This window comes from Lemur catta, chromosome 2 (assembly GCF_020740605.2).
Source record: "Lemur catta isolate mLemCat1 chromosome 2, mLemCat1.pri, whole genome shotgun sequence".
NCBI lineage: Eukaryota > Metazoa > Chordata > Mammalia > Primates > Lemuridae > Lemur > Lemur catta.
The window spans coordinates 19,972,983-19,994,553 of NC_059129.1; the positions used below are offsets into that span (position 1 = coordinate 19,972,983).

The following is a 21,571-nucleotide window of genomic DNA, read 5'->3' on the forward strand; positions in this document are numbered from 1 at the left end:
GGAGTATTGGATTTACTCGTGATTAATGGGCCACATATAAACTGATAAATGATACTAATTTATTCTAGGGGGTCTGAGAAGATTTCAGCTGCTTGTTTCTCCACCGCTGCCTAAGTTATTTCGGCTACCTGCAGACTCAGAAGACTAAACCCCATAGCCCTGCAGGGAAATGGTGCCTCTCTGCAGTCCCCGGGGCCAGGACACTGGGTCGCCACCGTCCACAAGGCTGGCTGCCTTGCAAGGGAGCACAGACCCTTTAAGGCGTGATGACCATAATGCCTCCACGTGAAGGACAGACGGGGGGACAGAGTCCACCCCGGCAGGCTGTCCAGCTGACCTACCTGCTGCATGCTGGGTGGGGACAGGGGCCTACCTGCCACCTCCTTGGACGACGGCAGACATGTGGCGGCCTCGAGGTCAGCTGGGACAGGGCCTCCTCTCTCCAGGGCACGTACCAGCCCTCGCAGCCGCTCGCACTCCGCCTGCAGCTGGTCCCGGTCCTCGCGCAGGCGCTGCCTAGCCACGCTGGCGGGGTTCAGGCTCATGTGCACCACTTTGGTCCTGCTCCGGTCATAGTCACCCTGTAGGACACACACGGCACAGGGGTCACTACACCTGGGACCAAACCCACAAGGCTTCTGTGAGCAAGAAACAAACTAGAGATGCGTTTGACACCTGGACCCTGAGCGTGAGAATCAAGAAATTCTCGGTAGGGGACCCGTGTTCTGAACCACCGAGGGTGATCTCAGCCCCTCCCTGCTCGCTGTGGGGCTCAAGCAGGCCCCACACTTCCCTGGGCTCTGCCCCCTGACACCACGGGGATTGCACTGTCACTCAATTTGAGGAGTTCCTGGAGAGCAAATGGCACTCCCCCCCTAAGTCCCCACTGGCACCACCTTGGCACAGCCCCTGCTGGCCCCCTCCCAACACACCCCACCCTGCACACCCCCCGACCTGCCCCTGGGAGGCTGCAGGTCCGCTGCACACTTGGGAATTAAAGACCAATCTTAAGAACAAATTGGGATGCATGTTTTTGTAGAGTGTGCCTCAGTTTCCCCACCCTCTGCTGGCAAACATTCCTGTGACTGGGCCCAGCTCACCCTGCACCACAGCCCCAAGAAGCCTCTTGTCACCCCCCTATCCTCGAGTCTGTAAGAGGACGGCCCACAAGCCAGGGAAGCAGGATCACAACACCACACAACACAACACAATTCTACCGCATAGAATGGCTCTAGATTTGCAGAAAGATGGCAAGGACAGCAGAGTCCCACGAGCCCCATCAGCCTGCCCACGAGTGTGGCACATCTGCAGAGTTGGAGCCCCACGCCAGGCACTGTTATCAGCTGGTGGTCCACACCCCTCCACATGTCCTCAGTTTGACCCAAGGGTTGTTTCCCGCCCCAGGGCCCCACCTGGGAACCCACGTAGCATTTGGTCGTGGCTGTGACAGTTCCTTAGACTCCCCTTGTTTTGCATGGCCCTGCCAAGTTTCAGGAGGGTGGGTCAGGTGCTCCAAGGAATGTCCCTGTACTGGTTCATCTGGCGTTTACTCCTGGTGACATGGGACCTGGGGCTGGGAGGAGGGCAGAGGTGAGGCGCCGGCACTCCCCTGGCCGCCCGCCAGCACGCCTGCTGGGCTCTCCCTGCAGCGCTGCTGCTTCCCTCTCTGTGAGCGAGTGGGGGCTGGCCCCCTCCTCGAGGGCACACTCTCTACAGACGGCATTTGGAATTCTTCCATACTGGAGATTTGTCTCTTTTCTTCCATTTGTTTCTTAAACTACTCATTGGTATCAGTATTGACTTACAGATTTTATTTCATACTTTGGGTTATAATCTGGTACTACTTCATTTTGTTGCTTATTCCAGCTTTGGCCACTGGGAACTTTTTTTCTTAAGAGCCAGAGTCTCACTCTGTCCCCCAGGCTGGAGCGCAATGGCGTGATCACAGCTCACTGTAACCTCCTGGCCCACAAGCGAATCTCCCACCCCAGCCAGGATGAACATCCCTGGGGTCCCTGGGGGCACCGGCTCCCTGACAGGGAAAGGGGCTGGCGCCGGGCAGGGGAGGGAGGAAGGGCAGCGCCAGAGCCCGCGGGGCCCTCCAGGGAGCACTGCTGGTGGCTGAGCCAGCCCCAGAACCCAGGGTGCACGGGCACACAGGCCCAGGGCGCGGCTCCCACCAAGCGCCCCAGGAGGCCCCACGCACTTGTGGCGCAGAGCCACTGGCAGGGCCCCTCCCTGGGGCCCAGATGTCACCAACTTTGGATGGCAAACCTGTAAGCCAGCCCGGTGCCTGTCATCCAGCTTTACACGCAGGGACTGTCCTCCCCTTGGACTTGCACAGGGACACACGGGTACCTCAGTGCGATGGCAGAAGCTGCCAGCAGGGAACTGCTGGGTTTGCAGACAGCCCCCCTCGGCCCTCTCCTCTGTGCTTCCTCAGAAAGAGGGAGGAGGGAGAGAAAGGGAGGTGGCAGCCCTGTCCGGGGCCTGGGGCAGGGGATGAGGCGCTGAGCACAGAGGGCTCCTGAGGCTCTTCACAGGTTTTCTAAGAACCTTGTAGAAACCCCAAAGGATGAAGAGACATCCTGTAACTGGAGCTGAATCACAGACTTTCAGGGTTGAAAGGGACTGTTACCTCATCCAATTTTAACAGTCTGGGTGAGATAAGCCAGCGTGTGAAATGCATCCACCCACGCCGGGCGCCCCTCTGACAGCGGCAGCGGCGGGTGGACCAGCGCTTGTTTTCTGCGGCTTTGTGGGCTGGATGCGCATCTCAGCCGCCCTCAGCACCCAGCGGAGTCTCGGGCCAGGAAGGACGCAGGAGAGGGTGAGGACTGATGTTCCCGTGAGAGCCACAGGTTCTGTCCTGACTAAAGTCCTGAGTTTGCAGCAAGAAAGCAGCCACAGAGGACAGGAGTGACTGCGTGGCCGCGTGCCCACTCACAGAAACACAAATTAGAATGTCAAAGAATTTTCATGTGTCCCAAAATATTGTTTTGATTTTTCTTCAACCCCTTAAAAACATAAAAACAATTCTTAGTTTATGGGCTATGCAGAAATGGACGGCAGGCTGATTTGGTCGGGGGCCGTAGTCTGCAGACCCCTGGCTAGCGAGAGGCAGCCCAGCAGCACACACGGCCCCTTCTGGCCCTGCTGAGGCCACAGGCTACTGCCCCTCGCCAGGACTCAGCACTGCCCACCTGGGAGCCACCCCCGAGCAGGGCATGGGGACAGGAGCACAGCGGCCATCGTGGGGGCCACCCAGCGTGGCCTTGGCCCAGCACGGCCCCTGCCCAGGCCTTAGCACCCTCCGCGCGGCAGGTGCGGGAAGCACAGGTGGGGGCAGGAAGCTCAGTGCCGCGGCACCTGGGCTGGCCTCATACCCAAGGGCGGCAAGCGCCAGGGGAATGTTGCCATGGAAACGCCCAGGCTGGCGGGCAGAAATGATCGCCATCGGCTCTCACCTGGGACAAGGGTGCCTGGTGACTGGCCCATCATTCTGGGGTGATGTTTTCCCCTTCGTGGTGACTTAAGGTTGAGGAAACACTTCTGCGTATTAGAGAGTTCAAGGGAGCAGCCAGCAGGGCTTACCAAACCCACAGGAAAAGAAGACAAAACTGAGAAACTGGGAAAGAGAAGACACTCCTGTAAAATCTATAGGTACATGAGCAGGCAGGGCACTGAAGACCCCACCCAGGGGCAACAGGGTATATAGGTGATCAGTGACCCGGCTGTCATGATTGGGAAAGCCTCCCCCAGCTTCTGGCCACAGGAGAGGAGGGTCGCCACATTTGCCCCATACAGCACAGCTGACTGAGCCTGGCCTGGCTGGACAGAGGTGAGTGAGGTCTGTGCCAAGCCACTGTGTCCAGGCTGGGACCCAGGCCCTGACCTTGTCCTCCTTAGCACCGAGCATGCACCAGGCCCAAGAGTGGGTCAGAACGCAGATTCCTGCAGCCTGGCCTCCACCTTGAGCAGGAGGTACCCGGTGTCATGGAGAGAGCACCCATCTGGGCATTGTGGCCAGGGCCAGCCCACCAGCTGTACCACTGACGACGGCCATGAGCATGCTCAGCTCCCACCTCAGGGAGACGTGGAAAACCCACCTCTCAGGAATGCTGGCTTTCAGGGCCCTCTGTGGGCTATAACTCTCTGTGCTGGCACCCACTACGTCCATAAATCGGGTGGACTTTCTTTACCCGATGCCCGGAGAAGGCAGAGCCCCTAGAAATGACACAGGGGGAACTAGGGCCAGGAAGGGCAGGGTGGGCCCCAGGCTTTGCCTCTGCCTCCTCACACTGTGACTTGGGGCCCAGTTCTTGGCCTCCCTGGGTTCATTCCTGCCATACTTCCTTTCTTCCACCTGCCTGTCCACCCCCCCGTCCATCCATTCATGCTCCACCTGCATCCATCTGGCCCATGCTCTGTAAGCACAGGTGTGCATGCCACAGGGAGCCCACCACTCAAGGCAAGTGCAGCAGAGGGGCCTGCTGGGTGAGCTCAGGGAGAGGCGGGGCACTCCTGGGCCTTCCACACCCATGTCCCCATGTGGGACCATCCCTCGGCCCAGCTGAGACAGGACTGCACCCTAAGGTGGAGGCTGAGTCCTACACCTGGTAGCAACAGCTGAACTGCCAGGCTGCTGCCATGACCACAAGCCTGGCAGCCAGGCAGGGTGGCTCTACGCATCAGCACTCCTATGTGACAAGCATTTCGTCGGACACTAAAAACAGCAGGTACTAGAGCATGCAGCCTCTCTAGTCAAAGCTCGTGGTTCAAGGAGATGTGTCTGCCTCCCTCCCTGGTCCAAACGTGTGGCCTCCACAAATCTCAAGGTCAAATGTTCCAGCTGAGCCCCCAGCTCAAGGCCCTGCAGTCACCTGACTCAGCGCGTGGTCCTATTCCCGCTGCTGAATCACTCCTCTCTCCAGCTTGAGTCAGCCCCTGGCGGATGGCCACTGTCCCCAAGCCCACTGTAGCCCCTGCCTGTGTCCACCAAGCCCATCCCAAGTCACTGGCCCCTTATGGTCTCCTGGTGTCCAGGCACCTCTCCGAGTGGTTAGGACATGGCACTGGCATTGCTTGCTTATAAACTTGTCTCCCCCACAAGGCTGTCAGCTCTCCAGAGACAACGTCTTCCCCACACAGGACAATGCCTGCCTGTCCACCCCTTGGCTCTAAACACAGCATCTGAGAGATCACAGCAGGCCACTGTAGAGATGGAGTAGGTGGGCCACGCCTCTGGCTCGCCCTCCTGCACATACGAGGGGCCCGCGGGTCGGGCATGGGAGGCCTGACACAGCCTGCTGAGTCTGGGCTGCTTGGAAGCTTCTCTGCCCAGCGAAAGTAAAACAGCATCTCGGGGGCCCGCTTATGGTATCACGGCAAGGAATGTTTCCAACCAGGCCACCCCTGCGGGGTCAGGCATGCCCTGGGGGCACAGCCTGCACTAAATCAACCCTGGAGTCAAGCCAACCTCGCTTCTATCATTTCTCTTCAAATCAAAGTGGGGCCTAAAGGAGGATCCGCCGGTGCCATCCCTGACTCCGCACTGCCTCTGCCTGGGCGACGCACAGAGGAAGGACAAGTCTGAGGCCACCAAGGGCATCTGGTCCAGGGCTGCAGCTCCTCGGTCCGCCACTCAACATGTCCTAGGGCCCTCCTCCTCCAGGTCAGAAGAGGGTTGAGGGGATCGCAATGGTAAGGGACAGCCACACGGTGAACCCAGCACTGTCCTGTTTACAGCAGTTATTCATGGGAACTGGGAAGTTTCACGTGGCCTCCAGCCCTGTGAGCCACATGGTCTCTGTGGCTGTACCCATCTCTGCCACTGTGGTGTGAAAGCAGCCATAGATGAGACACAAACGAATGAGCACTGCTCTGCTCCAATAAAACTTTATTTACAAATCAAGCAGTGGGCTAGACTGGCTCTAGTTTGCTGATCCCTGGAACTGGGAGAGAGGAGGAATGGCCCCAAGTCCTACAACAAATGGCACCCACTCCTGTGCCCAGCTGCCCCCAAATGATACAGAGCACTCTTCAAAAATGCAACAAAACACGGTTGGAAAAAATTAAACAAGATCTAAATAATTGGGAAAACATCCCATGCTCATGGACTGGAAGACTTAACATTGGTAAGATGGCAATGCTACCAAAGCCGGTCTGCACGGTCAACACAATCGCCACCAGCTGACCTTGCAAAACCGACAAGCTGATTCTAAAGTGCACACGGAATTGCAAGGGGCTGGGAATAGCCAAAGCAACCTGGAAAAGGGAGAACAAAGCAGGAAGACTCACACTTCCTGATTTCAGAACTTACCACAGTATCAAGACAGTCTGGGCATGAGCCTAAGGACAGACAGACCAATGGAATGGAACTGAAAGTCCCAAAATAAACCCTTACGTCTGTGGTTGAGTGATTCCAACAACAGTGCCAAGATCACGCAATAGGGAAAAATGGTCCTCTCAGCAAGTGACTAAACTGCACATCCACATGTAGAAGAATGAACCTGGACCCCTGCCTCACACGATATACAAAATTTAATTAAAAATGGGTCAAAGACTCACACGTAAGAGCAAAAACTATAAAACTTGTAAAAGAAAATATAGGGGTAAACCTTCATGACCTTGGATTTGGCTAAAGATTCTTAGACATGACTCTAAAACATGAGGAACAACGAAAAACCCCAGATAAATTGAACTTTATCCAAACTAATAACTTCTATGTTTCGAAAAATACCATTGAGAAAGTGACAACCCACTGAATGGGAGAAAAATGTTTGTTAATCTATATCCAAGGGACTTATATCCATAATATATAAATAACTCTTACAACTCAATAATAAAAAACCAAATAATCCAATTAAAAAATCGTCAAAGGATCTGAATAAATATTTACAAGGCCAACAAGCACACGAAAAGACGATCAACATCATTTGTCATCAGCGAAATCGGAAAACAAAATCACAATGAGACATCACTTCATACCTACCAGGATGGCTAGCAGGGAAAGGTCAGGTTGGTGTTGTGTTGGTGAGGATGCAGAAAAACTGAAACCTTCATACGCTGCTGGTAGGAATGCAAAAGTCTGACATTCCTCAAATGACTAAACAGAGTTATCATGTGATCCAGCAAATCCTCTCCTAGGTATTATATATACCCAAGAAGATTGAAAATGTATATCCTGGCAGGGTACAGTGGCTTGTGTCTGTAATCCCAGCACTCTGGGAGGCTGAGGCAGGAGGATTACTTGAGGCCAGGAGTTTGACACAAGCTTCGGCAACATGGCGAGACCTGGTCTCTGCAAAAAATTAAAAAAAAAATTAGCCAAGCGTGGTGGTGTGTTCCTATTGTCCCAGCTACTGGGGAGGCTCAGGTGAGAGGATAGTTAAGCCTGGAGTTCAAGGGTGCAATGGGCTATGATTGCATCACTACACTTTTGCCTGGGCGACAGAGCAGGGCCCTGTCTCTAGAAAAGAAAACATACATCCACACAAAGCCTCAAAAGTGACTGTCCATAGCAGCTTTATTCATAATAGTAAAAAAGTGGGAAAAACCCAAATGTCTAAACTCATGAATAGACAGTATGTGGCATATCCATGTAATGAAGCATCATTTAGTCACACAAAGGAATAAACTACTGACGTGCCAATGAACCTTGAACATGGTAAGTGAGAAAAGGCAATCACAAAAGACCACATATCACACAAGTCCACTCACATGAAATGTTCAGAATAGGCAAATTGATGGAGACAGAAAGTGGATTTGTGGTTGCTGAGGGTGGGGTCGGGGGTGGCAGGTGATAACTGAAGGGTTCAAGCTTCTTTTTGAGGTGATAAAAATGTTCTAAAATTGAGCGTGGCAACAGTTGTGGGTATCTGCGAGTGTAACCATAAACCACCGAACTGCACGCTCTAAATGGGTGAGCTACAGGGCATGAGCCCTATCTCAGTAACAAGTTAAAATGGGTGGGGAGGGAGAAAGGTGAAAAACAAAAGGAAGTTGTGGACGCTGCAGTCGTGGGCTCTCGCCCAGTGCCTGCTGTGCTGGAACAAACCCTCTTCCTTTTAATAGACCAGGATTTCAACGTCAAGTCCAAGTTTACAAGAGAGACCAGGGCCAGGTGGGCCTGGCTGGGGAGACACCCCACCCAGATGAAAGAGAAACACAGAGGGGTCAATGAGGAAATGGGGCCTTGCCTGGGCCGAGGGCCTCGGGGCTGGAGGGGTCCCAGCCCCCGGACACTCCCCCTCCAGAGCCAGGAGGGCCTCCTATGCACAGTGGCCTATGGGGCAACCTCCAGGAGACTCTGCTGCCAGCCAGACCTGAACCCTGAGTGCAGTGACCACAGGCCACCCTCCCGGGCCGGCAGTCTCCAGGACCAGGTGACCTCAGGTGTTTCCACCTGCCCTGCTGTGGCAGCTTCTCAGAGCTCCCTGTGGCCACGCTCCTCACCCTCTCCGGGCATCCAATGCCTCTGGCCACTCTGGGGAAACACCCTGCCTGGACCTGCCTGCCCTGTGACCTATGTGCCATCAGACCCTTGCCCTATAAGACCTCAGCCACCTGCTTCTGATCAGCTGCCCTCCCTAAAGCACTCAGCAGGAGCCAGGCTGCCCTTGGTCAGGCCTCCGTCTCCTGGGCCCTGGACAGGGACCTTCTGTGATCACACCCGGGCACCTTGCCCTTTCCAGCCAGCCCAAAGGCACAGTCCAGCCTGGTCCCAGGGCCCCCGGGAGGTGGCTCCTCCGCAGGCGTGATGCTGGACGGATAGGGCAGTGCTGAGATGAGACTTTGGAGTCCCGTGGGGCCTAGTGTCTGCCACACACACCTGCCAACTGAAACCCTCCACTCTGTGCTCAAAAAGCCAGGGGCTGGAACGCCATCCTGGTCACATGAGGGCCGCCCCACAAGAGGAAGTGAGAGAGCAGGAAGCAGAAGGTCCCAGGCCCCAGAGTCTGACCCACCTTGGAACACTGTGCCAGGGCCAGGCAAGGAGTCTCACACGCTGTCTCATGAGACACAAATGCTTCTGTCTTCTAGATGAGAAACTGAGCAGTGCAGGGCTCCAGTGTATCACCTGCGTGGGTGCAGCAGGAGGCCGTGAACCTGGTGCTCCCTGGCATGCGCTCAGCAGCGAGCCAGGTGCCCCCAAGGCCTGGTTCTGGCTCTGTGTGGTGAGGCTGTGGCTGGGGACGCAGAGGGGCCTGGAGCCCGGCCTGAGCAGCGGGGTTGGGGTTAGCAGGTCCGCAGGCCTGTGCAACCACAAGACCCTCCCAGGGGAAAACGCAGGCGCTGCCCACCACCGGACACACCTGTCCCCATCCCAGAGGAAGGGCCAGTATCGCTGTGCCCGGGGGTGGGAAGGCCAGTGGATGAGGGGTGGGTGGGCTCTACAGCCCAGAGCTTGAGACTTCCCCAGAGACTGCGTCTGTCCACCTGCTCAGGGGGCTCTCTTCGAGGACGCCCACCGCTGCCCCGCTGCGCGATAGCTCAAGGAGAGAGACACCCGCCCTGCCCCTCCCATGCCCAGCCCCCACACACCCCGCCTGCCGCGGCGCGGAGCGGTGTTTATGCCAACATGAAGCAGCGCCGTCGGGGGGCTGGCGCCGCTCAAGACAAGCAGATGGGAGAGATCGAACAACTCTGCTGAAATCTGCTGCTAGATGACAGCTTTGAGGAAGAAAGGGGAAAAATGGCTATAATCTTCTGCTAAAATTTGTTGCCTTGTTTGATTCGCAGCTGAGAAAACTGTGGAGACACTGACAAGAATCTCAAAAGGAAAAGTTTTGAACCTTCCTTTGATGCGATGGTGCAATTATTGACTAAACAGAAATCTTTCACTTGCCAAGCGAGCAGGCTACCTGCCGCTTCCTGTTCTTTGAGGGTAGCCGGCGGGCGCGGGGCACCGGCAGGAAAGTGCTGGGTGGACAGGGCAGTCTCCAAGTCCCCAGCCACTCCCAGGTCCACCGTCCAAGCTCTCTTTGGGGCTGGGCCTGGAGCTACAGAGAAAGCAGAGCCCCGGCAGACAGCAGTCACTGAGGGGCCTGCGCGGGGCTCAGGGGGCGTTGACCACGTGTCTCTGGGAGCTGAGCGGTCCAGAGAGAGCAAGGCTCCTCCAAGGTCTCTGTGTGAACTCCCAGGGACTGAACCCCTGCAGCCCACCCGTCCCTGCCCCCGGGGAGGCCTGAGGCTTTCTCCTGCCTCCTCCCTGTCCTTGGATTTCCACCTGTTGTTCCAGTTCTGGGCAGGCTGAGACGGGCCATCTCCCTCTGCATTCAGGGAACCGACCTCTCGCATCCTGAGCCCTGTGGGGAAGTGGCTGGGCAGGGACTGGCATGGGCTTCATTCTGCCCCAACAGTAAGGTCTGCCCCTGGCTTGCTGGTGAGCTTGACCAGGCCTCCTGTCCCCTCTGGGCCTCAGTTTCCCATCTTTGGAAGAGTAAGAGTGGCAAGCTTGGTCTCTAAGGAACTTCCTTCAGACCCCGTCACCCCTCGAGCCCCTGCACCAGCCTGTGCTTGGGCCTGCCTCGGTACCCATGCCTGCTATCCTCCCCGAGAGCCCTGCCAGGGAGGTGGTTGCTCCCAGGCCTGGCTGCCCCTGGGGAGGGAGGGCCGGCTGCCAGCCTGTGCCTGACTCGCATGCCGAGAGAGGAGAAAGAGCTGGAAAGAGGCAGCCACGCGAGGGGAATGGAAAGCGCAGTTAAATAATCGCCAGCCCTCATGCATATTTATGGTTCACCCGGCCCCACAGCCAAATCAGTGCCTCTTCTGGCTAAAAGCAACGCAGCTTGGGAGGAGGAGGGAGGCAGTCCTGGGGGCCCGCTGGGCTTGGGGCAGGGCGGAGCCGGACCCCAGCCCTCCCGGCCTCCTGGCCACTGATGCAACACATGGCCCGGCCTGCAGAATCTGCCTCCGCGACAAGCCCAGGCCAGGTGACATCTCCTCAGCAGCAACATGACCTTGGGCAAGCCCTCAGGCACCCCAAGCCTCAGTTTCCTACATTCTGCAGGGTGCTGGCGACAGGGGCCTGGGGTACACGCGTGTGGCTGAGAGGGCATTTGGGACACGTCTGGCCTCCCCCCAGGCAGGCGGAATGCACAGGGACGGGGCAGCTTGGAGTAGCCATGAGGGGAGGGTGGGGGCTCCTGGGGCTGGCCCACCTCCTCGCCCACAGTCCCATTAGCCAAGGCCCACACAGCCTGTGCTGGTCACCGAAGGGCGAAGACAGGGAGGAAGAGCCCCCTGGGACCTGCCTCTTGTCACCAAATGTTTCCCTAAGGGGGAAACAGGTGCCCCAGGCCTTGAGTGCCCCTAGTCTATGTTGCCCACAGGTGGGAGAGGCCGATGGCAACATGGCCGGAGCCCCACAACCTAGCTCACAGTGTGCCACCTCCCAACACGCTGCGAGGCCTGGACAAAGCCTGGCCCCTCTGCGCTGCGCTCCATGCGTGGCACCCTGCCCGGAGGCTGAGCCCAGGGCCCCTGCCGGCCAGAGCCTGACGGAGCCTAGAGGCTCTTCCCACGAGACCCCCAACAGTCTCTGCAGCTCCCCACGGCCAGGCAGGACGGAACGTGAAACAGGCCATATTTGTCCAATGATGACCTGTGCGGGGACCCGGGCAGGGGCCGGAGGAGGGCTGCCCAGCCAGGACCCCGACCACCAGGCCTCCTGCGACAGCCTAGGAAAGGCTTCGCCCAGCCAGGTCCCGCCTCCAGCTCAGGCTCTCGGGCAACCCCCAGGCCTGGTCTGAGCGCGCCTCAGCAGCAAGTGAGGGTCCCCGAGGAAAAGGCAGGAGCCTGGTGCCAGCAACTCTCCACTAGTCAACAGGCAGGGACAGAGGGTCTCCTTCAGATTTGGCAGAGCTGAGAATGGGTTCAGAGCTAACTCCAGACCTCCCAGACTTCAGGGGGAGGGAGGGTCACCATCCTGACAGCATCTGCAGGACCCACAGCAACAGCTTCCCCACCGTAGGCGGCGTCACAGTGGGACGCCCCTCCCACACACAACCTGGGAGGAAGGACAGACGGCTGCCATCCCAGGACGTCACATGGGGCTTGCTTGGCTCTGAAGCAGAGGCCCAGCCTGGCTCAGCCTCAGCCATACTGCCTGGACCCCGCTCCTGGAGGCCTAGGTAGGGCCCAGGGTGTGGCCTTGGAGCTGGCATTCTGCTGCTCTAAACACGTACCAATGTGCTACTTTTGAGACTTGAACGAGTCACTTTCTCTCTGAGCCTCAGTTTGGTCATCTGTAAAATGGGACGCTACCAATCCTTGGAAAGACCAAATGAGTTAATAATACATGTGAAAATGGTCTTAAATTATGAGCAGTTTTGCTGGGTGTGCCATTATTGCCTATGGTGGTGACTGTCAGAGCAAAACCCAAAGACGCGGCTCTCTTCCCCTTGCCAGATGTGCCCAGGTTGCTACGTCCCTCCGGTCCTCAGTCCATCTTCAATTCACCTGAGGACCTGAGACATCTCTGAGAACCAGGGGGTGTCTGGCAGTCTGGGCCACAGGAAAGCACCAGGTGCAAACCTAATGCCCTGAGAGAGAGACGGCAAAGAACCTCCTCTTCCCCAGATCATGGCGGGGGTCCCAGGAAGCAGAGATGTGGCAGGTGGGTGCAGGGGGACACACCTATTCCCCAGCCCCCGGGGCAACCATGGCCAGGGCCTGTCCTGGACAAAGCTCTCGCTGCCCCAGGAAGGACCCCTCTCATCCATTTCACACTTTCGTCTTCCCCCAATTTCCTGAGTACCTGAGCTCACCTGCATTCCCTTTGTCCTCCCTCATTAAACAAAGAGCTGGGTCTGATCTGTGCACCCTCCAAAGAGGCTCAGGAACCAAGAGAGTATCAGAGCTGGCCAAGCCCAGGAGGCCTGAGACCCCGAGACAGAGGCAGTACCCATCTAGGACACAAGCATCGCGCTTCGAGCTGGGCTAAGAGCCACATGGGGACTGTCACTGCAGGCACCTGCAAGCAGGGCAGCCACAGTCCCCATTTCCTAGGGGAGCAGCCCGGGCCTCTGAGAGGCTGACACAGGGCGGTCGGCTGCACAGAACCAGAGGAGCCGCCAGGACCAGGCTCCCCGTTGCTGGCCCAGCGCCCCTTCTTGCCCACAACAGCTGGTCACCTGAAAGTAGATGCCACCCACCGCCCTGTGAATTTGGTTTCCTACTGAAGTGCACGCCACGGCTTCAGTCCAAGGGGTAGCTCAGGGACAGGTAGGTGGAAGATCAAGACGTTCAGCGGCTGGTCCCTGGGCACGTCTGACCTTGGGGTCTAGCAGAGACTACTGGGTAGTTTCTGCATGGACACACCAAGGTCCCGCCGCCATGCAGGTGTACATGCCCAGGTGGCAAATGCAAGGGACCTGGCAGAGCCCTGAGGACCTCAACCTCAGTCTCGTGTCAGCCAGAGGTGAGGAGGACAACCTTTCATTGGACAGCAGGCCTGGCCAGTGGTGACAGCGGCCATCGGCCCACAGTCCACTTTGCAGGGCACTGCCTGCACGGGTGGGGACTCACGCCGTCTGACACGTTGGCAGAGGAAGGACTCAGCAAAGCCAACTATGCGATGCTGGTGTCACCAGAGTCCTTCAGAAGGTGATCTGGTGCTGAGAGTGGCTTGTAAACAATTTGGAGGGAAAGGGTGAAAAAAATAATCTGTCAGCAAGAGCGGAACGGCAGTCATTGGGCTGGGGATAGTTCCGATGCCCCAGATCTGACCCTGCCCAGGGCCCCTCAGCGCCTCCGGCCCCACCACGGCTCTGCTTCCTCCGCAGGACCGAGGCCCTCTGTGGCCCCCGGGGCTACCTGCAGGCCCCTCAAGGTAGGGTTGCTCTGGCAGGCCCTTGGAAAACTCTGGGTGGGGGCAGCCAACGTGGGTGAGGGGGAAGCCAGAGCCAGAGCCCAGTGACAACCGTGAGGGGTCCCAGGTCAGCCCCTAGCCCCATCTGCAGACGTGGCTTCTCCCTAAGCTTCCATCACACCAGCAGTTAGTGCACCCAAAAAGGCACACAGGGCACCCGCCAGCTACCATCCTGGTCACCAAGGCCAATGTATCTCAGGAGGAGACCGCGGAGGAGGAGCAGGAGGAGGGACATGTCCCTGTGTTTGGGTTTGGCTGGACGCAGCCCGGAGGCTGCTCTCTGGCCTGCCCAGTGAGTGACCCAGGGCAGCCTTGGGAGTCAGGGAGTTGTCTCTCCCTAAACCACCGGCCTGACCCCTCGGCAGGAGCTGGCAAGAGCCTCAGGGAACCAGGCGGCAGCTGCAGATCGGCTGGTGGGCTCGGGGCCTGGGGGAAGTGTGAGCACCGCGCCTCGTTTGGACGCCTCGTGCTGATGCGGAGCTTCACTCCCCCTTGTCAGGGGTCTCTGAGTCGTCCCAGGAGCTGCTAAGCAAAGCTGCTTGTTTTTCTACTGCTGTGGTCAGGGGCAAGGGTCATAGGCACAGCTGTCCCAGTGCTGAGGGTGTCAACTGGCATCCACTGGGCAGAACCTGTCCTCTGTGCTGCCCCTCCAACACTGCCCACCCGGGAAAGCTGGGGCTGGGGGCGATGCCCTCGAGGACGGCAGCTCAGTGGCTGGGGCACCACCCCTGAGCCCTCGCTAGTGAGGGGCGTTCTGCATGGAGTCCAGTCCAGGCAGCCACTCTGAAACAATTCAACCTGCCTAATCCTAATTACATATGATTTTTCATCATGCGTAATTTCTAGGTTTACATGTGTTGAGCTCTTAACTTTTTCACCTAAAAACTTCGCAAGGATCACATGGAGATGAAGAAAGAGAGGGGAGGACACCAGGGCTGGAGACCTTAGGCAGCACGGAGCGATGGGGGTGTCCAGGCCACTGGGACGGGGAACGTGCCTGGCTGCACCATTCACCGTGTCACATGCCTTCTGGGTCTTGCGTGTGGCTGGCAGTGAAGCAGGCTGGCCCTGGGTCTCCTGGTGGTCCCAACGTGAAGACACCAAGCTGCCACACGGTGGGACCCGCAGGCACTGTGTGCCCTTGTCGGGGCACCGCCCGTCTCCTCTCCAGCCTGCCAGTCTGTGAGGGAGGGGCCTGCCCGGCAACCTGGGGGCTGAGGACCCTACAACCCGGGCCAGGCGGGACTGTGACGACGCCAGGGGGCACGGGATCCAGCCAACACAAAGACCGTGGAAGTTGGTGCCCCAGGGGCTGGTGGCCCGAGGGACTGAGCTCCCAGGAAAGTGAAACCTGGGCAGGAGAAGGGGCTTAATATTCAGGGTGCATCATTCTTCTCATAAAAAAATCAAAAGAAATCAGTGCCAGTGGAAATTTCACCACACAAATGCACATCAGCAGGCGGCTGTTTTTAGTCCTCGGCGTTAATAAACATGAGCAGCCGGCATGCCGCCTCGGTGGGGCTGGGCTTCTTCCTTGTCATTAAGTGTCTTATTTTACTTACCACACTCGGGCCTGGGCAGCAGGGCCCAGGACTCACCAGCCCCGGGGTGCAGGGCCTGAGGCCTGGCAGGGCAGAGTGGGATTCGCAGCGTGTGCCTCGTGCTCCTACAGACTGGCAGGCACGTACACAGCCCCCGTAAAGGAACCCAGTCTACATGCGGCAGCACCCTCCGGAAGGAGAAGTAACAGGGCGAGACCCACTGGCAATAAAAACTGAGAAGGCTCAATGCCTAGCAGTAAACTCAACAAGAAATGTGCAAGATTAAAAATACATCTATAAAACGTTGCATGGGAACACAAAGGAGGACCTCGACAAACGGAGAGACATACCGGTGCTCTTGAATAAGAGTCAGCTCCCATAGACGCACAATTTCCAAAGTCTGCGTGCAAACCTCACGAGGTCCTAGTAAAAATTCTAAGCTGACAGGGTCAGTGGAAGAACTGGAAGCGCTAAGTCCCTATGAAAAATAAACAGGAGCTGCCAGGAACATTCTGACAGCCCAGACTCATGGGGGCGCAGACAGAAACCTAAAAGCATCAATAACCAGAACCGTCTGGAACTGATCCTGACACGTGCACTGAGAGAGCAAAGACAGAGCAGCACAGGCCTACCCACAGCGTGCTCGAGAGGGAGGGACAGGTTTGCAACCAGTGGGTTTGGGGTTACTGGGTAGAGCCGTCTTTAAAAATAAAATTGGTTGAATCCATGCTTCATACCTCATAAAAAACAAAACCAAAACTGAATCCAAACCAAAGACTTAAATGTAAAAGCCGTAAGAAAACTAGAAGAAATAAGAGAATTCTCTTATGACATGAGAAAGGTCCACACAGGACCCAAGCCCAGGAAAGGTGGATAAATGCAGCTACATAGACATTTAAAAACCAAAACCTTCTGCTTGGTTAAAAAACATATATGAAGCAAAGTCAAAGAACTAATGACAAATTGGGAGAGCATACTTAAAATCTATAACAAAAGATTTAAATTCCTTCATATGCAAAGAGCTCCCAGAAATCAGCAGGAAAAAAGGACCAACAAGCCACTTGAAAAATGGATCAAGGGACATGAACACACATAAACACACTAAAAATCCTCTCTCTCATAGCCAGTACAAGGAATGAAGGCTAAAACTACACTGAGATATGCCTTTTTACTTTTCAGACTAGGAAAACATTCTAAGAATCTGAGGGCACACTCCGTGGCGAGGCTGTGGGAACCACACCAGTGTGTTGCTGGCATGAAGGTCCTGTGCACTGCTCGAGGTTCCAACTGGTCCAGCTCTGTGAAGGGCCATTTGGGGCCATCTACTAAAACAGAAGCAGACACCCTTGGGTCCTGTCCCTCTCCCCTGGAAATTTATCCTACACACTGGAAACGTGGACCTGGGGGCCGCTCCCGCAGACCTATCTGTGACCTGGTCACAGGTTACACAGCCCGTCTGCCAATGAAGCCCCTGGCATGGCGCAAAAAGACCCCCCAAAATGCTTTTGGTGGAAAAGGCACAGTGCAGAATCGTTTCAAAATAAGCTATCATTGGAGTTAAAAGGGGAGGGAGAGTAAGACTCATGTTAGAAAAAAAAAATAACTGCTGAGTTCAAAGAAGTCACCACATGGGAGGAATTAACCACACGTTACACATACAAGCCCCAGGAGGCAGGTCGCATCACCCTCGTCTTTCACATGAGGGCACTGAGGCTCCGAGGTGGAGTGACTCCCCAGGGCCGACACTCCCAGGCCACCCCCAGAGCCCTTGCCACGTCCAGGTATGCCACGTCCAGGCATCCCCGCTCCATGGGCTCGGCTGTCAGCGGGCCAGGCATGCTCACTCCTCACAGACCCAAAAACAGAGGTGCAGTGCAGGGCAGGGCGGGGCGGGGCGGGGTGGGTGCTGGGTTGGGCCTCACACAGGGACCAGCAAAGGCACAGAGAGGAGTGACGCCTGGCTGGGCCAGGCAGACCGCGGAGACACCACAGTAGGCGGGGCAAGCTGGCAGTGTGGGGCACAGCAAGAACCAGCTGGCCAGGCGGGGAAGAATGTGCCCAAGAGCTGGGCACCAGAGCGTGACAACCAGAGGTGCCAGGGCTTCCGAGAAGAGTCCGGCTGAAGCCGCAGCGAGAAAGGTTCGGTGGGGTGGGGCAGCCGGGACAGAGGCAGGCACAGGCCAATGGCACACCCGTGCGAGCGGACCAGCCGGGCTCCAGGAGGGGCCGTGGCTCTGGGTGGCTCCCGGGCTGCAAGGAAGGTGGACTCAGGTCCCGGGGGATCTTGGGAACTAGGTAGGTGGCCGCCACGGGAGAGAGAGCAAGGAGGTCTGAAGAGGGGTGAGGGTTATCCCACCCCCGTGCTGGGGATGAAGTGAGGAGGCAGCCGAGACCAGCCGAGCTGTGATCAGACAGTGCTGCCTGCCTGGTGACGCAGACAGGAGCAGGGACAGTCTCCAGGCACCATGAGCTTTCCGCTCACTGGGAACGGGCAATTTTCTACCCACTCCATTTCCAAAAAAGATGCACTTATTTTAAATGTCACTGGGCTGTTCCTCTGGTCTCTTTCCTGAGCAGCAGTTGGGTGGGCTTCGAGGCCCCTGGTGGGGAGGAGCAAGGAGGCTGGGCCTGGGGGTGCCCACGGAGGCGGCAGTGCACGGGCGGTCGCTCGGGGCCTGGCTCTGGAGGGCAGGCAGGGAAGCGGGGCAGGGCCACCAGCCTGCCAGAGTAGGCACCGTGATTAGGCCACGCTGAGAAACGCTGGAGCAGGGCTCCAAACCCCCGAGATGAATTCCACTTAATTACACGCACGCTGAAGTAGTTAGAGAAAAGTATACAGATGTTTGCAATTTACTTTAAAATGCCATCAAAAAAATAAAATGCCCTGGTGGACGGAAGAGGGGTGGACAGACAAGCCAGGAGACACCACAGTGAGACATCGTGGCGGAGTCTGGGTGCTGAGTAAGTGGGGGTCACGTAAGATTCTTTCAACTTTGCTGTATGTTTGAAAAATGTTCATAATAAAATGTCATGAAAAATCCAACAGGACTGAGTTTGAATGCTGGCTCCGCCATCACTACCCAGTATACAGGGGACCCGACAGGACACCAGAACCTGGCCACTCCTCATTACCCGGCGGGCACCATCATGTGGAGATGCGGCCCACCCCACAAGGCCAGTGTCCAGTGGTCAGACTAACAGACTGGCCTCGCTGTGCGTCTGGCCTTTCTTTCGTGCCCTCACAGTCCCCAGATTAGGTCCATCAGAACCACAAATGTGGAAAGCCCTGTACCTTTTCACAGGGTAAGGCAGTGAGAACGATGGTGTCACAACAGGTAGTAGCATGGGTGAGCATGGATGAGGCTCACCAGGTGTGTGTCCTAGGAACAGCCACCTGCGGTTCTAGGCCTCCTAAAGATGGCCTTTGGGAAGGCACGGAGACCAGGGTGGCAGCTGGGAGAGACAGAGCCATGGCCCAGCCAGGCTCTGGAGTCTTAGCCCACAAGGCCCAGGCCCACCGTGAGGGGCCATAGGAGGCCTGTGGGGACAAACAGCGTAAGGCCCCTTTGCTGGTGCTTCACCACTCTGTGGCTTGTGGTTCTAGGCCAGTGGAGGGTGCCTGGGGCAGGGTGGGGGTGGGGGCCATGGGTTGCAGCCAGGGACAGGGACTGTGCCTGCCACCTGCCTCGACTCCTGCAGCTGTGCCAACAGCCGCGGAACTCCCTCTGCTGCCGGATCTGGAGTCCCACGGGGTGTGCCCAATCTCCGTCTTCACTGAGCCGTTGTGTCTCTAGAGCACGGAGCATGTGAGCTTGCCCTCGAATGCAGGCTAACTGCGGGCCTGTTTCCCCATCTCTGGGAGATTGTTCTGTGGCTGGGACAACCTCAGTGGAGGGCTCCGAGCTCCCCCGCCCACCTGACCAGCTGGGTGAGAGGTCCCGCTATGCAGGCAGGCCCTGACTGCCACTTCCTACCCCCCAACAATGTGAGGAATGCATGCAGGTCCCCCCCAGGTGCAAACAGCCCAGGACCCTCAGGGAGACCCAGAAAACACAGCGTCACAGTGGGGGCCACACAGGGAGCCTCCCACTGAGGCCGGCGAGACGGCTTCCCAGGCCTGTCCCCCAGCCAGGTACCGCATGCGAACACGCACACACATACCGCCCCCCCAGCCCTAAGCGGTAACTGGAGTTCTGTTTCCTCACCAGCCAGCTGTGAACTAATTACAAAAAGTTCTAACTAGTCGAGCCCCTCTCCAAGCATATGTTCCCAATTAAGTCAAACTACAGCTGATTTTAATCAATCTTTCTTGAAGCGGCTCAACTTGAAGACTCTCCCCCCGCAGAGGAAGAGTGAGCAGGGAGGCAGTGAGAGGACATTTGCATAGGGACACTCCCGCAGCGCCACCAGCACCGCTCGGTGACCAAATGCCCTCAGGCCTCCTCAGAGCCGCCCAGTTGCGCGGCCCTGGCCCGTCTGGAGCTAGGCAGAAGCGCGGGGCTTCGGGAATGGTCCCCTGGGGAGGCTCTGAAGGTCCAGCGTGACCAGGACAGCCTCACACTGTCGACCCCTCCTGAGCAGGCACTGGGGTGGTGAGGGTGGGCTTTGCCCTCTATGATGGAAAAGGCGGGAAGAGCCTCCAGACAGACGTGAACATTTGATCCCCAACAATGCCCATAGGGGCATCTGCACCCCAATTTCATCAAGGGGGTTCTGGGGGCTCAGATGGAAAAACCAACACACCCAACACTACACCTGGCAGAGGCAGAGACAGGATCCTGCTGAGAGCAGCGGGCTCGGACGCGGGCGGGCTGGCTGGCGGCACTCTGATTCCTCGTGTTTAAACTGCCTTCAGACCCGTTTCAAACACCACCTGGGCTCTGGCTCCTCCATTCTGCCAGTTATGCTGTGTCCTGGCCTTTGTCCCCTTCTGCGCGGTGGGACCCGCCTGCCTTCCCACATCATCGACGCTCAGCCCCCGGTGTCAGTCACAGGCCTTCGCACACGGAGTGAATGGAGAACTGGGGTACAAGCTCCAGTGCAGGGGCCGGACAGAAACAGTCCCTTATGATGGGGTGACCAGCACCACCTGGAACAGCCAGCTCAGCCTTTGGGGTGCAAACCTCTGCTGCCCCAGACACAGTTGCCGCTGGGATCACCCAGAGCAGCTCCCGTGTGGGGGCGGGCCCACTGCTGCCCAGCCGGCCTAGGAGGTGGGCCCGTGGCCACACGCGGGTGTGCTCAGAGCCCAGGTCTGTCACCCCATGAGCTGTTCTCACAGAGGCCTAGGAGGAAGAGGGAGGAAGAGCAGACCAGGAGTACAGGGGGAGAAACAGGCTCGAGTGATGACACACCTGGGTTCAAATCCCAGCTCTGCTCTCCGGCCAGGTGCCCTGGACCACATTACTGACCTCTGAGTGGAAGTTTCCTGGCCAGTTAATCGGGGCTGCGCTGCCCATCTCAGGAGGAAGTAGTGGGCCTGGGTGTGGCACAGAGCCAGCTCGTGGTCCTCACCCCCAGAGATGGCTAATGAGGGAAGCCAGGTTCAGGCCGCCCCAGGCTCCCTCCATCATGCTGACCTTCCTGGAACGAGGCCCATTTTCAGGGCAGAAATGGCCCAAAGAGCCTTCTGGATTCAAGCTGGACCTGCAGTGCTGGTGGGTGCAGGCGGCAGCTGGGGGCTTGGGATGCAGCAGTCGGAGCTTCCTGCTGCTTACAGGCCCCAGCGATCCTGGCTGAAGCACGTGAGAGCAAGTCATGCAGCCCTGTGGGTCCAGTGCCAAGGGGCAACCTGAGCCACGCACAGGGGCTGTGCAGCCTCCCCATCCCCGGGCTCAGCGCAGGGCTGTCTGGAAGCATCCACGCCCAGAGGCCCAACCTACAGCTGCTCCCCCACCTCACTCCTCCAGGCTTGTTTCTCCCATGCCCAGTTAGCCTAGCCCAGGGTGGTGGTCGGTTCCGTGAATCCTGGGCTGGACTCATCATCACATCACAGCACAAACATCTGCCCCCCCAGACCACAGGCCCAGCCCTACACTCTCCCGCTGGGCAAGCTGTGGGCACTCGCACTCCAGGCGGCTAGCCCAGCCCCTCAGCTCTGAGCAGCTCCAGGACACACCCCTGCACAAGGGGCCCCACCCCACAAAGGGCCCCA

At 57.6% G+C, this 21,571-nt stretch overlaps 1 protein-coding gene across 9 annotated transcripts in view; it reads right to left on the reverse strand.

Moving 5' to 3' along the window:
- Positions 1 to 21,571, reverse strand: part of MAD1L1 (mitotic arrest deficient 1 like 1) — a 361,733-nt gene that overhangs the window by 99,144 nt on the left and 241,018 nt on the right. For 8 of the 9 annotated variants that reach the window (XM_045542991.1, XM_045542990.1, XM_045542992.1 and 5 more), the window contains one exon: positions 374 to 581. In XM_045542991.1, coding sequence (XP_045398947.1) covers positions 374 to 581 — 208 coding nt within the window. Of the gene's footprint in view, positions 1 to 373; positions 582 to 6,994; positions 7,078 to 21,571 lie in introns of those variants that run through there. The other variant, XM_045542998.1, reaches the window with a different exon arrangement.